General features: G+C 41.9%; 1 protein-coding gene across 1 annotated transcript; it reads right to left on the reverse strand.

The window, feature by feature from the left end:
* Positions 1 to 785: 785 nt before the first annotated feature.
* Positions 786 to 6,725, reverse strand: LOC143611924 (uncharacterized). Its single transcript, XM_077086027.1, has 9 exons — positions 6,536 to 6,725; positions 5,773 to 5,862; positions 5,225 to 5,670; positions 4,951 to 5,119; positions 4,681 to 4,854; positions 4,464 to 4,567; positions 4,269 to 4,337; positions 4,141 to 4,181; positions 786 to 847 (listed from the first exon to the last, which is right to left on the reverse strand). The coding sequence occupies exons 1-9, from the start codon at positions 6,704 to 6,706 to the stop codon at positions 786 to 788; spliced, it is 1,326 nt and encodes a 441-aa protein (XP_076942142.1). The 5' UTR covers positions 6,707 to 6,725.
* Positions 6,726 to 17,350: the final 10,625 nt, after the last annotated feature.

A 17,350-nucleotide genomic window follows, 5' to 3' on the forward strand; every position in this document is an offset into this window, starting at 1 on the left:
GCATTCAAACTCCTTAACCAACATTTAGACCACCATAACCAAAATCATCAATATGTATCATTTTCATTTTCTTGCTAACACAAAAATAGTTTAAAACCAGACACATAATTAGGTGGTTAGGGCATTTGGTTAGAGTTTGAAAGTGATAAGCTGATAGTGTTTTGACTGTTTGTTTCAAGTAGATGCTTTCTTAAAATCAAAACCTATAGCATAAAAGGGGTTTTACAAACCCAATTATGGATTTAATACATAAAATGATTTATAGACCATCAAGTAACCATGTGCATCACCAATCATATTATACATAATTATACAATGCCCAATTTATGTTATAACTATACTAAGCACTAACATTTAATGAAGTTAATGTGCTATCCCAACTACATATGACTAATGACATGAATATCTGTTGTATAAAATGGTTGACCAAATACTTTCTCAACTACTTACAGTCGCACCAACACGTCACAACTACATTTACAAGCATAATATAACTTGCATGTTTATTTTTCAAAAAAGTATGCCACAAACATTGAATATGTGCAGTAAACCTCTTAAAAAAGAGGTCTGAACGATATAAGTGACACTTGCCATTAGAAAAAGAAAATGCATAATTGTTCATTTATATAAAATCTCAAACTTATATCAAGATTTGGGTCGAAAGCCACTACATGATCTACATCACCTTTTATATCATTGAATAAAAACCAAAAAAAGAAGACTATAGAACGCTCCACGATTGCATATACACAACAGAAGGCTTACTGGCCAGCTTTCAAGTGACACTACGACTGACCTTTAAATACATGAAACATGTAGAGACACCAAATCCTCTCTACAACTTCACCTGCCACAAGATTTTCACCCTTTAATCTCATATCCCGTTAATTTTTACTTTTGTAAGTTTTCCGTGAAGTTGTAGAGAGGATTTGGCGTCTCTACATGTTTCACGTATCTAAAGGTCACTCATAGTGTCACTTGAAAAGCTGGCCAGTAAGCCTTATGTTGTGTATATGCAATCGTGGAGCGTTCTATAATCTTCTTTTTTTGGTTTTTATACAATGATATAAAAGGTGATGTAGGTGTGACGTGGCTTTCGACCCAAATCTTGATAAAAGTTTGAGATTTTATATAAACAAACAATTATGCATTTTCTTTTTTCTAAGGGCAAATCTCACGTATATCGTCCAGACCTCTTTTTTAAGAGGTTTACTGCAGATATTCAATGTTTGTGGCATACTTTTTTGAAAAATAAACATGCAAGTTACATTATGCTTACATATGTAGTTGTGACGTGTTGGTGCGACTGTAAGTAGTTGAAAAAGTATTTGGTCAACTATTTTATACAAAAGATATTCATGTTATTAGTCATATGTAGTTGGGATGGCACATTAACTTCATTAAATGTTAGAGCTTAGTTGGGCATCGTATAATTATGTATAATATGATTGGTGATGTACATGGTTAGTTTGATGATCATTTTATGTATAGAATCCATAATTGGGTTTGTATAGAATTTGTTCTGTACATGGTTAGAATTTGCCTTCTGTTTCGATGTAATCAAAAACTATAATAAGTTTCATAATATATTATTATTAAAATATATATATATCCCTTTTTATTAATGAGAATAAGTTTCGTATATGCTAAAGACTATATATTATTCTGTTAAATTTAATGAAATAATTAAGTAATCGTACACGATTTCTAATTTGCAAAATTAGGCCAGAATTAAACTACATGGTATTGTAGATGAACACTTCATATCGTTTATAGAAATTGCCGTGGCAGACCATTATTCCGATTAATTAAATGGCTGCTTAGGTTGAATAAGAAAAGGAATGTTCGTGCACATTAATATCTCTAATATCAATCAATTAGTTTTCGTACAAGTTAGTATGTTATGTATGTATAAATAGGCCACGACCATACTTAAACGTCCACATAAATCGAAACAAAACAACACAAGCATACTAAAAACCCGATTCAATGAATCATTTACTTTTCGGTCTTTTGGTTATAACTTCATGGTTACTCATGCATCCGTGTTTCGGTGGCACTTGGACACTGGTCCAAAGGAGCATCGGCATATCCGCCATGCACATGCAGTTAATGCCAAATGACCGAGTGATTATTTTTGATCGGACGAACTCAGGGAGATCAAACATTTCTTTGCCCATTGGTAAATGTTTCAATAAGAGTGATTGCACGGCGCATTCAGTAGAATATAATGTCGCCAGCATTAGCATAAGGACACTAAGGTTGTTAACAGATACATAGTGTTCGTCCAGGAGTTTAACTCCCGGAGGAAGGGTAGTTCAGACAGGGGGTGATAAGCTTGGTGCGCGTGTTGTGCGGGTCTTTGAATCATGTGAAGATACCAAGCATATACACAACAGAAGGCTTACTGGCCAGCTTATCACCCCCTGTCTGAACTACCCTTCCTCCGTTTATTCAATGATATAAAAGATGTTAAGATTGGTATCTTCACATGATTCAAAGACCCACTCAACACGCGCACCAAGCTTATCACCCCCTGTCTGAACTACCCTTCCTCCGGGAGTTAAACTCCCGGACGAACACCATGTATCTGTTAACAACCTTAGTGCCCTTATGCTATTGCTGGCGACATTATATTCTACCGAATGCGCCGTGCAATCACTCTTATTGAAACATTTACCAATGGGCAAAGAAATGTTTGATCTCCCTGAGTTCGTCCGATAAAAAATAATCACTCGGTCATTTGGCATTAACTGCATGTGCATGGCGGATATGCCGATGCTCCTTTGGACCAGTGTCCAAGTGCCACCGGAACACGGATGCATGAGTAACCATGAAGTTATAACCAAAAGACCGAAAAGTAAATGATTCATTGAATCGGGTTTTTAGTATGCTTGTGTTGTTTTGTTTCGATTTGTGTGGACGTTTAAGTATGGTCGTGGCCTATTTATACATACATAACATACTAACTTGTACGAAAACTAATTAATTGATATTAGAGATAATAACGTGCACGAACATTCCTTTTCTTATTAAACCTAAGCAGCCATTTAATTAAACGGAATAATGGTCTGCCACGGCAATTTCTATAAACGATATGAAGTGTTCATCTACAATACCATGTAGTTTAATTCTGGCTTAATTTTTGCAAATTATCAATCGTGTACAATTACTTAATTATTTCATTAAATTTAACGGAATAATATATAGTCTTTAGCCTATACGAAACTTACTCTCATTAATAAAAAGGGATATATATATATATATATATTTAATAATAATATATTATGAACTTATTATAGTTTTTGATTACATCAAAATTGAAACAGAAGGAAAATTCTAACCATGTACAGAACAAATTCTATACAAACCCAATTATGGATTCTATACATAAAATGATCATCAAACTAACCATGTACATCACCAATCATATTATACATAATTATACGATGCCCTACTAAGCTCTAACATTTAATGAAGTTAATGTGCCATCCCAACTACATATGACTAATGACATGAATATCTGTTGTATAAAATAGTTGACCAAATACTTTCTCAACTACTTACAGTCGCACCAACACGTCACAACTACATATGTAAGCATAATATAACTTGCATGTCTATTTTTCAAAAAAGTATGCCACAAACATTGAATATGTGCAGTAAACCTCTTAAAAAAAGAGGTCTGGACGATATACATGAGATTTGCCCTTAGAAAAAAGAAAATGCATAATTGTTTGTTTATATAACATCTCAAACTTTTATCAAGATTTGGGTCGAAAGCCACATCACACCTACATCACCTTTTATATCATTGTATAAAAACCAAAAAAAGAAGATTATAGAACGCTCCATGATTGCATATACACAACATAAGGCTTACTGGCCAACTTTTCAAGGGACACTATGACTGACCTTTAGATACATGAAACATGTGACACCAAATCCTCTCTACCACTTCACCTTCCACAAGATTTTCACAATTTAATCTCATATCCCGTTAAAATTTTTACTTTTGTAAGTTTTCCAATTAACAATTATAATTTAGTAATTAACCTTTTTACTATTGAAAACAAGACTGATACATGGACTGCCAAATAATTAATAACTAATACGTATAGATTCAGATGAAGAACTTACATTCTACATGTTCCTTGTTATCATCAATACAGCTGCAACATCTGTAGAATGAAATTTATGGTAACCCAAATCAAGAAACCGCTCAGCAATATGGAGAACAAGAATAAATTTTATAAAAACATAGATACCCAATTTTAGTGGTTTTCCCTTTGAATTGACTCAATAATTCACTTGCATACACTTCAAATAAATGAGACCTACAAATATCAACAAGCACATAAAAAAAGATTACTCAAGAAATTATATCATAATTTCTGGTTTCTGGTAAAATGAAATAATAATAATAACAATAATAATAATAATAAAACTATAAAAGCATGTACCATGGAGGAAGTGAGGCTGCTGCAAGTGCAGGGGAGAGTTTCCACAAATGATGAATTTGATTGCTTAATTTTAGTTCAAGATACTCAATGATTTCATGTTCCTTCTGCAACATGTTTGAAACATGGTCTTTTTATATAAAAGTAGTCCATTTGCCACACAAATGTAATAATATGTAGATCAACCGAATTACATTAACATTTGTAACAGAAAGACTACCTTAGAGTGTTCATTTTGCTGCATAGAATTGATGTTTTGAAATCTTTCAATGATCAATTTGTGCACTCCTTCATATAACGTGGAGATACTAAGAGGTTGTTCATAAGAATTCGACATGAAATGTTGAACTATATGATTCCATCTGCTTGATATGCATCCTACCAGTAAAAGCTCCTGTCACTATACAGTATGAGTGCATGTAGTTTTAATTTGTAAAAAAAAAACCAAAAAAAAAAACAATTCAAAAGAGGCGTGAAAGAAATGACTCACAATTGTTTCACATAAGTTGGCATTATCTTCTTCTGACACATCTAGCCGTTCAAAAACTTGTGCCCACTGAACTTTAGGGGCAGAAAAAATCATGCTTGCACCAGAAACTAATCTGATAGTCCGTTTATCAATTAGATATGAAAGGCTTGTTGTGCGCCAATGATGCCACCTGATTCAGATAATCAATTACTTTTATAATATGTTGCCAACAAAATGTTATACATCGTGGATCCACCACTATAAATCTTTTTTTTTCAAATACAATATTACTTACACATAAGCTGTTGGATGACTTTGCTGTTCTTGAAGCAAACCGTCATTCAAGTTTACTTGTGTTATGGTCTTTGCAAGAACATCTACACTTGCCTCTATCGATGAAACACATGAAACCGCAAGCTCCCTTTTCTTAATTCCCAGAATAGCAAGCATTGTCAAATCGGCTTTCATGCCATCTTTACCCTTCATGTGTAGGTTATAATCACCGGGACAAGGTATAGGTGAAAAGCCCATAATACCCTCCTCATTTCGCAGCTTCAACTTGTCCATATACACATCTAAGTAGTTAATTTCTGTCTTCTGAAGCTCATCAAGATCCATTTCAATAGTTGCTTTTACAACCGCTTTAATATGTGAATCCCTCATCGGCAGTGTGCGAAATAGATGTTCTAGTATAAAAAACCTTGCTTTACTAAGAGTAACAGATGACAGATGTGTAAGACCCTGCTTCACATCAACGGTGAGGATAGTTAGGTAATTTTACATTTTTCTCAACAAGTATATTGTAAAACAAAATTTAAACGATTGATAGTCTTAAATTCCCACCTGTGGGAAATGAGGATTGGATGTGAGTTCAGAAATGGCTGCATCAACTTCATTCACAGAATCTTGGTTTCCATCTATGCCCTTGAACACCTAAAAAGTTAGATAATCATGGGTTCAATGTAGGGGTGTGCATTAAACTGAAAAAACCAATATGAAACCAAACACACCGAACCGAAAGAAAAACAGACTTTTTGGTTTTATGTTTTTTTTGTAAAAAGTAAAAACCAACCTTACGGTCCGGTTTTGGTTTTGCATGTAATAAAAGCTGAAAAAAAACAAACCGAACCCAATTTAGAGATTTTCGTTTATTATTTGTTGTTTTAAGTAATTTATAAGAATTTAATAAATATGTACCTCAATTCTGAAATAACCCAAAATATATAATAATCAATTAGTTATTAGTTGACAAAATGATTTAGGTCCAAATTCATTATTTTGGGTCCAAATTCATTATTTTGGGTCAAAATTTGTTTTTTCTTATTTTTGCCTCAAAATTTTCAGCTCAAATGGCAAAACCGAAAAACCGAGACCGAACCAAAAAAACAAAACCCAACAGTTTTCTAAAATTCAAAAGCCAAAGTTTCGGTTGTAGCCCAAAACCGAACCTTGCACACAGGTAGTTAGGTCAAATATGTGTCTCATAACCCTAATCCAATGCAACCAGCAATGAAATAGAAACTGAAATCACTTAATTGCATCGATTCATATTATGTAATGAATCTAATTCGTGATTACTTGATTCAATTGGAACAATTTAACTCACATTCTCGAAGAAAAGGCCCCATTGGAAAGCTTTCTTGATGTTTGGCGGATCCCAGTTAGCAAATTCACCAGATGATTGATACCCAGAAGCTAAAATGAGGATATCAACAAACCCTTTGATCAGTTTCAGCAACTCTTCTAGTGAAATCTCAGGGTGAGACCAAACACCCATCTTCTTCTTCTTCTTCTTCTTCTTCTTCTTCTTCTTCTTCTTGCTCTTTTCCCGCCCTTTTTACAAGCCGAGTTTGTGCAAATATTTTTAGGATTAAATAACCAAAAAAATTGTTTGTATCATCGAAGGGGAAGTAGGATACAACATAGTGAGTGAATAAAAACATATTAATAGAATCATAACCGAAGAATAGCGGGCTGTGTTTGATTCCAATGGATTTGGGTCGGTGTGTGGTCGAATGTCAAACACATTTAGCTAAACGGGTTTAGTTTTGGTTGGCATGACGAGTTCATGGTTAAACCTATTTAACTAGCTGGATTTTTTACACATTTTATGTCGTGATTAAGTGTTATAGGTGAAAATTAAATGTTATAAGAGAACTGATATTTTTCTAGTTAAAAGATATTGTTTTATATATTTTTTTTTGCAAAAATTAAATTATAAATAATAAAATACAAAAAAATGATTAAATGGATTGTTGTTTTTGTCAATTCACAAACATTTGTGTCATGTTTACGTGTCCGGGACAATTTTGGGTTTGTGTTGCATTTTTAAGTTTGTGTCGTGTAGACATGGCAACTCTTGACCATGGCTCGTTTACCAACCCAGGTTACGAACACTCATAAATCAGAATTAACTCAACCGAATCAACCCACTGTTTTAGTAAAAAGTCATAAAAAAATATTGTTTTTTTCTTGAAAGGGTCAACAACCAAAGGAATGAATATGGATTCAATAAACACACCTTTAACTAATGATAAATTTCAAAAACATTTAGCTGAAATCCTTTTGAAACTTCAAGGAATCTCTAGTTAAACCTAGTTAGTTGGCTTCCAAAAACACAATCTAATTCGTGGTTTTTTTAAAACCAAAATGGCTACGGTTAAGTATACCGAAGTATCACCTTAGGGGCATTAACCACCCGACTCGGCACAAGAGGGCAGCCCGGAGAGGCATTATGACTTATGCAACAATGGTACCTATAGAGGCGAAGGAGGTGACGTGAAGATGAGTTGATGTCTGTTATAAGTAATAATGAAATACAAATCATCCCCTACCTACCTATACTTAACTATAAATATAAATCATAATTGGGAATTAATTGCATCGCCCAACAACATATATATTTAGGAGAGTTCCTATAAAATTAGCAATGCCAAAGTTCGTAGTATAACTATATTGGGGCCTGTGGGGTCCACATGGTCAAAGAAGAGATCAGAGGGACACAAGAGAGAGTATGACCATATGGGTTTTTAAGCTTTTCACCTTTTATTTTAGTATACATCTTAAATTGTGTTCTCAAATTTAAAGCCAACAACTGTATTTAACTATTTATAATTATCTTTCTTTATGATTTCCTTGTTTTCCTTTACACGTTTTGATCTTTAAAAACAACTTGAAGAAACACTAGGTGAACCCTGGGCAGATTATAGATAATCTGGGGTTTAAGTAATGTTTCCCACGAATGAGATCTAGCTGAGAAGGCTGTTCTTCAGGAGACCTGCAAAACAAACACCGTAAGCTCGTCACTGAGAAGGGGGGGTTCCTCCTTGTGACCACCCTCCCGCGTGAGAATCAGACTAGGTTGCTCTGAATATAAGTGTATATTAAGAGATTGCTAGATAACTGGATAGCAGATGATCTTACCATTCCAAGATGTTGGAGTATTTATAGCCGAAGGTAGGTTTCCTAGAAGGTACAGCCGGCTGAATAGTATTCCTGTTCAACCAACAGTGGACTATGCACAGGCCATACTGGTTGGTGGGTAGGTTACGGCCAACAGTAACAAAGTCGGCTGCACTATTCCACCAACTGTAGATTATGCACGTCCTATGTGCTGTGGATTATACGCAGGCCATGCTGGTTGGTGAATAGGTTACGGCCAACAGTAACACTATTTCACCAACTGTAGGCTGCGCACGTCCTTCAGTAAGGGTTGGTGAGTAGGCAGCGGCTAATAGTGACAAACAGTACTAGAGGGTGCTCCTCCTCGTACTGTTGTCGGTGAGCTGTCACCCTGTGATTGGCTCATGGGCTGCTCTGATCAGATTGTCTGTCCTACCCATACCTTGGTAGGTATAGTACAGATCTTTCAGAATCATACGGACTGGCTCACTTTGGCGGGATTGTTCCCGCCTTGCTCATTCCTTCATGTGACTACTGAAGTATCTATTGTCTTGTGCGTGTAGCCCTGCTGTCTGCGGGTAGCCTTCCCTGATGGCTTGTATCCGCAACTGCGGGAACAGGCGGGGTACTTTACCATTGGGAGGCTTTCCCTGCGTGTACAGCTTGCGTACTGCGCGTAAGGTTCTATGAGCATGGTGGGTCCTGCGGAAGCAGATGGCCTTTGCGCAGACGTCCCTGTTCAAGGTGAGTCTTGCGGGACCAATCTGGTCTCTGCTGGGACCTACCTCTTCAAGTCCCCCCAGTCCAATGTTCTTCTCATGAATGTTTAATAAAGTGAGGTGAACTTTTGGACTTTAAGCAAGGGGTTTTGAAAAGGGTTTTTAGTTTTAAGGTTCTCCGTGGGGATTCTTCCCGCGAGTTTCCTAATGTCACTTGCAAAAATTCCCGATTTTTTTGCTTGATCTTTGGGTATGATGCGGGTAGGTATGTAACCTTCTCGCAAGTCAGGAGCGTTGAGTCTCACTTGTGTGGATTCTCCTTGAGGATTTAGTGGTTTTGAACATAGTGATCAATTATGTTTAAACCACCAATTCCATCCTGGAGCCTCAAAACAATGTAGTTCTCGACGTTCCCGCTATGCGGGGATGTTATTTCCGTTTCCGCAAGCATTGCCCTGAAGATCCTTCTTGGTTTCAATTCCCTGCGGAGTGCTAGGTATGTGAAAGGTTTTGCCTTAACACTGTACCCGCGCTCGTCTTACGGTTATTTTACTTTCAAGGTACCCTTGGCGTCAATTCCCTGCGGGTGCTAGGTATGTGAAGGGTTTTGCCTTAACACTGTACCCGCACCTGTCTTATAGTTACTTTGTTGCCGGGGTATTCTTGGCTTCAATTCCCTGCGGGTGCTAGGTATGTGAAGGGTTTTGCCTGAACACTGTACCCGCATCCGTCTTATGGTTACTTGGTTACCAAGGTAAGGGGTATTTTCCCGCTTACTTTTGAATCTTTTTGAATTTTGAATTTTGAAATTCGAAAGGTTGGTAAGGATAAGAACAGTCCAAACATCTGAAACGTCGTGCGACGGTTTCTTCTGACTGTGTCAGGACGTGCAGGAAGTTATGGTGACGTGACAGAACATGGTCATTCCAGTCGCTTTTTCAGGCGCGTGGGCGTGATTTTTCGGGCGCGTGGCCGCGAAATTACTGGCACACGTCCTTTCAACAGCTGTTGCCAGCTTGCTTGTTGCCACGTGTCATAGTTTCATTGCACCCTTGATTTCTCTCTCCTCCGCATTAAATTCACCGCATTAATTGCGATTACTATATAAAGGGGGAGAGGGTTATTTGCAATTCACACTTTTCACTCTTCTCTTCATCTTCTTAGTGATTTCCGGCAAATACTCCCCTTTTCAGGCTAGCATTTTCCCGAAATCACTTTCTTCCCTGTGCAAAATGTCTTCTCGTGATGCTGAAGCTATAGCTGACGACAGGGGTACTGCTGGTGAGTGCCAGTGTGCTCTGCCCGGCGATCAGTACCGGTATGTTGTCAGGAAGTTCATGCTCGATCATCTCGAGCCTGAGTTTCCTGAATCCCACCAGACCGTGTACGATGCCCCCCGAGGCAAGATCGGGGTTTATGCTGCATTTTTTGTCTATGGGAATCTTAGATTCCCTTTGACAAAATTTGTTTACCGTGTCCTTGAGAGGCACGGTGTTCATTTGACCGAGCTGCACCCCATGGCGATCGCCAAGATTCGCCATTTTGAGTGGGTGTGCCGGATTTTGGGCATCGAGCCCCATGTAGACCGCCTGATGACCTTCTATACCTGGAGGTGCATCCAGGGGTGGTACACCCTGACGACCCGTATTAAGGGTCTGAAGATTTGCGACACCGAGCGCAGTCTTCGCGCGTGGAAGCAGGAATTCTTCTACATTTCTGCCCGCGCCATCCCCCTTGCCATGAAGTTTAAAAATGGCCAAGCGATAACGAGCCTTTACGCCCCCAACTACCAGGAGGCGGATTGGTTTTCGAAGATATCCCGGATCCAATCTCCGGTTTACCGGTTTGCGGAGTCCGGGATGGTCATGTTAGGGATGAGCCGGGTGTGGAAGGATGCGTCTCAGGTTCCCATCCTTCTCGAATACGGTTTGAACTCTATTCCCTATGGTATGTCTCGTCTTTCTTTTTGATACATGTTTGTCTTCTAACTGTTTTTTCTTTCAGAGGGGAACGATTTGGAGTCGCTCCTGTACCCGCGGGAAGCTGACGGTCCTGCGCGGATGGGTACTCGTGCTCTGGATGAGGGCGAGTTGCCCATCCTCGAGCAGACGGCGGATCGTTTTGTGGAGGTCTATCCGCTGGGCCACGAGATCCTGAGCCACCGGCGGCCAGGTAAGGCGATATTCTTTCCTGAATCCCTCAATGCTGTACCCGCTGCTGGAATTCTTGACCTGTCTTCTTCTGAGGAATCCTCAGATGCTCCCCCATTGGTGCGGAAGAAGAAGGCTGCTGCCGGCGGGAAAGGGAAGGAGAAGGCCTCCACCGCTGGTCCGGTGATTCTATCTGACTCGGAGTCAGATAGTGAAGAGGTGGCGGGGAAGCCCGGTGGTGAGAAGACCACTGCTCCGGAGGCTACGACCGTTACCTCCGGAGAACCAACGAAGACGACGGTGACCGGTACCAAGAGGCCGGCTCCATCGGGTTCCTCCCCGCCCGTCCGTACGTTCAGGGTCAAGAGAACCCGTAAGTACAATTATCGTCTTTGTAGATTTATCAATTCATAAATTTAACACTCTCTGTGCAGGCGTGGATGTTGACGCATTCCGGGGTGAACCGCAGGGGAGTATCTCCCCGCCAATGACGGTAGGCTCGGTCAGCCTTCCTGAGGCGTCGACCCAGGCGCCTGCGCCTGCATCCGCTGGTCCAGTTGCTCGTTCCTTTGAGCCAACTGTTCCGGCCGAGATGACGTCACCGCCGTCCGTGAGTGCGATTTTTACAGCATCCTTCACGGAGCCGGCGGTTACTGCTGCTGCTGAGGAGGCGGCGACCAAAGCGTCGACCACAACGGCGACCACGGCGGCTGCCACCATGCCCGCGCCACCGGCACCGACGGGCGGACCATCAGGTACGCGCAGGGCTTCCCACCGATCCTTGCCACCTTCCCGTCTGCCTGACCTGTTGGATGGATTTCCTTTAGGTTCAGGTGATGGGTTTGGCGGCTATCGGCCTGTCATTGACCCTACAGGTGCGTAGGGTTCCTTTATTTTTCCCTTATTTTTTTTTATCATATTTTCCTTACTGCCTTTGTTTCTTTTGCAGTGTCGGATTCCAATGAAGTGTATGTTCCGCGATGGAACATACGCCGAGGAACAACCCTTCGTACCCCTGTGGAGTGCGTGGACTGGGCTCGCCACGCTGCTCCTCATGGTGCGTTGGGGGAAGCCATGGCTAGCTACCAGGAGGGTAGGCTAACCAATGAGCTTCGGGTTCTCCAGGCCCGGATGCAGCCGTGCGTCGAGCTGCTTTGTCGTGAAAACGACAAGTTGAAAGCAGCTCGCGCCAAGGACGTATCTGAGGCGCGTGCTCTTCGGGAGGAGAACCAACACCTGGCGGCAGCTGCCGCCGACAAGGAGAAGGCCTTCAAGGCCCTCGAGGTTGAAGCTCAGGCGCGACTCGAGGCCCGTTCCAAGGCTGCCCAAGCTGTGAATGAACAGCTTCGGTTGGCCAGGGAGACTGCGCGAAATTCAACCGAGAGGGCTGCCAAGGCTGAAGCCGTTGCTGAGCCTTTGCGTGTGGAGAATGAGGAGCTTAAGGCCAAATTAGAGGCTCTCCAACGCGCTCATGATGCCTTGGCAATGGTGGATGCCAAGAAACTCCAGGAAATCCTGGACCAGAGGGGGGTGCTTGACCACACCGAGCGGAAGCTTAAGGGCGTCGAAGAGGCTGCCGCAAAGGAAGTTTTACTTGCCAACCTTAACAAGAGCGAAGCCGAACGCGCCCATAACGAAGCTCAAGCTGCCCTCCAATGGATTCTTCGAGAAGCGTTGCCTCAGGTATGTTTAGCTTTATCTTCACGCTTTTCTTTTGTAAGAAAAGGTTCTAATACTTGTATTTTTCCTTTGTAGGTTGTGCGTCGGGTCTTTTCAGAGACCTCTTACGATGATGCCATGAGCGCAGCCCTCAACGCTTCTCATGAGGATGGGGAAAAGGCCGGGTTCCTGCTTGGTCTAGGGTTTGTTGAGAAAGGCGTCCCGCCTTCCAACTTCCCTTTGTTCAATGTGGATACCGAAGCCATTTACGACCAAGCATTGAACCAATATGCCGTCTTCCCGCATCCAGTGGTGGAAAAGGTGGACGAAGTAGCTGTTGCTGATGATGGGCTTGCTGTCCTTAGAGCTTTCCTTGAACCGTCACCCTCTGTCGATGGTGCGGGTCCAAGTGGGAGTGGTCCTGAAGCATGATCAAAAGATCCCTTTTCGCCACTAGCATAGACATTTGCTTTTTTGTATGCGGGTATATACCCAGCAATGTTTGTAATTTTCAACTTGATGAAATAAAGAATGTGTTTTGTCCTTTTCTTTGTTTATTTTACGCATGTTTACACTTAGCAATTTCTTTAGTACTTAGATAAGTTAACTTTTTGACATGGTAAATGATAAGTTTATTTTTGCTTCCTCTTTCATGATTGTGCGGGTAGGACCGTCACTTGCACTTAGTAGGATGGCTAAACTTACATTTATCCTGCGTGGAAGTTTTCCTTATCTTTTCCTTGAAATTTTCCAAGTTTTCAGAATAAGTTAACCTTTGAACGTGGTAGATGATAGGTTGAAGTTTTGCTTCCTTGTTTGTGATTGTGCGGGTAAGACCGTCACTTGCACTTACAAGGATGGCTAAACTTTACTTTCATCTGACCTGCGTGTAGGTTTTCCTTATAACTTTTTAACATTTTTAGCGTTGTGTTTATGCGGGTTTTGCCGCCTTCCACACGCAACTACTTACTTCTTCTCGCATTGGTGCGGTGAATACCGGCACATGGGAAGTTCATAAGTTAAAGTTAAGGCTATCAACACATTCTGTAAGGAGAATCATTTCCATTAGAAGTGGCTCTAGGCCTTTTCTTTACAAGTTTGGAATTGATCTACATATAACATTTGCGTAATTGAGCTCCATTCCATGTTCTTGGGATAGGAGTGCCATCGAGCCTTTCAAGCCGGTATGCGCCTTTTCCCAGGACTTCTTTGATAATGTATGGCCCTTCCCAGACCGGGGCCAGCTTTCCTGGGCGCTCTTGGTTTGAAGCCTCGTTGTTACGCAGTATGTAGTCTCCTTCATTGAAGTTGCAGAGTTTTACCCGCGTGTTGTAGTACTTTTGCATTTGTCGTTTGTAATTTTCTTCACGCACTGCGGCTAAGTCTCTGCGTTCCTCGGTTAGCATAAGGTCTAACCGTCTTTCTGCATCATTGTCTTTTGGCTGGATCAAGACCCTTGGTGAGGGTAAACCAATTTCGACTGGGACCATGGCTTCAGTGCCATAAGTGAGACTGAACGGGGTTTCCCCCGTACTGGCCTTTTTCAGCGTTCTGTTTGCCCAAAGGACGTGCGGGAGCTCGTCCACCCAGCCGGATCTGTGTTTCTCGAGTCTTTTCTTTATGCCATCGACGATGCTCTTGTTTGCTCTTTCCACCTCACCATTACCTTGCGGGTGTGCCACTGAGGTAAAGGTGTGGGTGATTTGAAGTTCTTTCAGCCACTGCTGTAGCTTCTTGTCAGCAAAGTTGGTGCCGTTATCGCTCACCAGATTCTGTGAAAGTCCAAAACGACAGATAATAAATTCCCAAATAAATTTTTTGATATGTTTTGCGGTAGTTTGGGCTAAGGGTTTTGCTTCTATCCACTTGGTGAAGTAATCGATGGCTACCACTAGGAACTGAACGTTTCCTGCTGCTGTGGGAAATGGGCCTGTCACATCGATGGCCCACTTCTGAAATGGCCACGAAGAAGTGACAGGAACAAGTTCGTTCTTTGGGCGATGCGTGTTGGGTGCGTAAAGCTGGCAAGACCTGCATTTTCTGGTGTATGCCAGTGCATCCATATGCATCCCTGGCCAAAAGTATCCCGCATTGTTCAGCTTAGCCACAACAGCGCGGGGACCTGCGTGAACTCCACAGATGCCCTCGTGTACTTCCCTTAAAAGGTAGTCAGCATCTTGGTTGTCCACGCATCTTAAAAGTGGGCCAAGAAAGTTACGTCTGTAAAGGTTGTCATTGATGAGTTGATAATTCAGTGCTTTACAGCGTAGTTTTCTTGCCTGTGTTTTTGATTCTGGTAGCGTTCCTGCTGCAAGGTAATTTATTATTGGTGTCATCCATGTTTCTGTACCGGTTTGGATGACACAAATTTCCTTGTGCGGGACTGATGGTGCTTCGAGGAGTTCAATGCGGATGTCCTTTCCAAGGTGGGTAAAGGCTAGTGATGCAAGCTTGCTCAACGCATCCGCAGATTTGTTTTCGCTGCGCTTGACATGTATGACTTTACAATCATTAAAATCACGCATAAGGGTTTTTGCTTGGGCGAGGTACAGGGCCATTGTGTCGTTCACAGCCGTGTACGTCCCATTTATTTGGTTGGCCACCAGCATGGAATCCACGTGGGCTTCCATGTTTTTCACTCCCATTTTACGCGCAATTCTCAATCCGGCCAAGAGTGCTTCGTATTCGGCCTCGTTATTCGTACTTGGGAAATCCAACCGAATAGCGTAAGTATACTCTTGGCCTGCTGGGTTGGTTAATTTTAACCCTGCGCCTGAACCCTCGTTGTTGGCTGCTCCATCAGTGTAGAGTCGCCAGATATCGTTAATCTCCTGTGCTGGGGAGGGTTGAGCCTCCTCCTGGCACTCCTTCTCCCGCGTAGCGGGGACTTCTGCAATAAAATCGGCCAGGACCTGGCCTTTTATGGCTGGTCTTGGCTTGTACTTAATTGCATATTCTCCCAATTCAATTGCCCATTTGGCTAGACGTCCCGATAATTCGGGTTTGCCTAGAACGTTTGAGAGTTTGAAGTTGGTGAGAATGGTGATTGGGTGGCCCTGGAAATATCGTCTTAGCCTGCGTGAAGCGTGTATAAGTGCTAAGACTAATTTTTCGAGGGTAGAGTACCGGGTTTCTACGTCTGTTAGTACACGGCTAACATAATAGATTGGCATCTGGATGCCTTTTCGTTCTGTTAGCAGTACTGCCACGGTTGCTCTATCTGTTGCGGAAAGGTATAGGATTAACTCCTCTCCTGCTTGTGGTGCTGTAAGTGTTGGGAGTTCGATCAGGCGAGACCGAATCTCCTGAAAAGCTGCTTCCGCTTCTGGTGTCCAGCGGAAGTGCGTTTTCTTCAGGCAGTTTCTTAATGTTGACACGAAGGGAAACGACTTATCCGCATGGTTTGCCAAAAAGCGATTAAGTGCGACTAATCGTCCATTCAGTGTCTGAGCCTGTTTGATGGTGGTAGGTGATTCCATTTTAACAATGGCTTCGACCTTTTCAGGGTTCGCTCTGAAGCCATCTTTAGTAACAATGACTCCCAAGAACTTCCCTTCTTCCATCCCAAATGAACACTTGCTCGGGTTGAGCTTCATGTTTATCTTTCTGAGCGTGTTGAAAGTTTCTTCAATGTCTTTCAACATCGCTCCCGGTTCGGGGCTTTTGATGACCAAATCATCCATATAGACTTCCAAGTTTCTCCCGACCTGGGCCTGAAACTCTTTGTCCATCAGGCGTTGGTACGTGGACCCTGCGTTCTTAAGTCCGAAGGGCATCATTTTATAACAAAATGTACCATCGGGCGTCCGAAACGCGGTTTTGTCCTGGTCATCTACGGCCATGTGGATTTGATGGTACCCTTTATACGCATCCAAGAAGCATTTAAGGCGAAATGGTGCCAACGAATCCACTTTTAAATCAATTTCTGGTAACGGATAACAATCTTTGGGGCATGCTTTGTTCAAATCTTTGAAATCTATGCACATGCGCCATTGTTTGTCATTCTTCGGTACCATTACGGGATTTGCAACCCATGTTTGATATGTACTAACGCGTATGATGCCTGCGTCAAGGAGTTCCTTGACTTGGGTTCTACACGCGTTAGTTTGTTCCGGCCCCATTACTCTGCGCTTTTGTACAATTGGCGTAACAGCCGGATCGCACTTGAGCTTATGCTCCGCCTTACTTCGGGGTACACCAGTCATGTCAGCTGGTGTCCACGCGAAGATGTCAGCGTTTTTCTGCAGTAAGCGTTTGAGTAGGGTGCGGGTGGGATCAACGATTGTTGGTCCAATGGTAACGGCCTGGTCGGGGTATTTGCCATTGAAGGCCCAATTTTCCGGTTCGGTGATGGTTGGTTTGGTCATTTTTGGTTTGGGTTTAGATGAGACAGATGCGATGCATACCTGGGGAATGCCAGTGATCATCGCTATACCCTCAGCTGTTGGCCATCCCATCATGCCGTGGACCGAAGATACCACGGCGTTGAAT

The sequence above is a fragment of the Bidens hawaiensis genome, unplaced genomic scaffold, assembly GCF_021521415.1.
Source record: "Bidens hawaiensis isolate Kalapana, Puna unplaced genomic scaffold, B.hawaiensis_p1.1 tig00032538_1, whole genome shotgun sequence".
In the NCBI taxonomy this organism is placed as follows: Eukaryota; Viridiplantae; Streptophyta; class Magnoliopsida; order Asterales; family Asteraceae; genus Bidens; species Bidens hawaiensis.

Bases quoted from the DNA above. Each gene is read 5' to 3' on its own strand.
- LOC143611924 (XM_077086027.1), bottom strand. From the start codon at position 6,706: ATGGGTGTTTGGTCTCACCCTGAGATTTCACTAGAAGAGTTGCTGAAA. The intron at 5,120-5,224 runs GTAAGTAATATT...TATCTGAATCAG, and splicing joins AGTCATCCAACAGCTTATGT to GTGGCATCATTGGCGCACAA. The intron at 4,855-4,950 runs GTGAGTCATTTC...GTATAGTGACAG, and splicing joins CCAACTTATGTGAAACAATT to GAGCTTTTACTGGTAGGATG.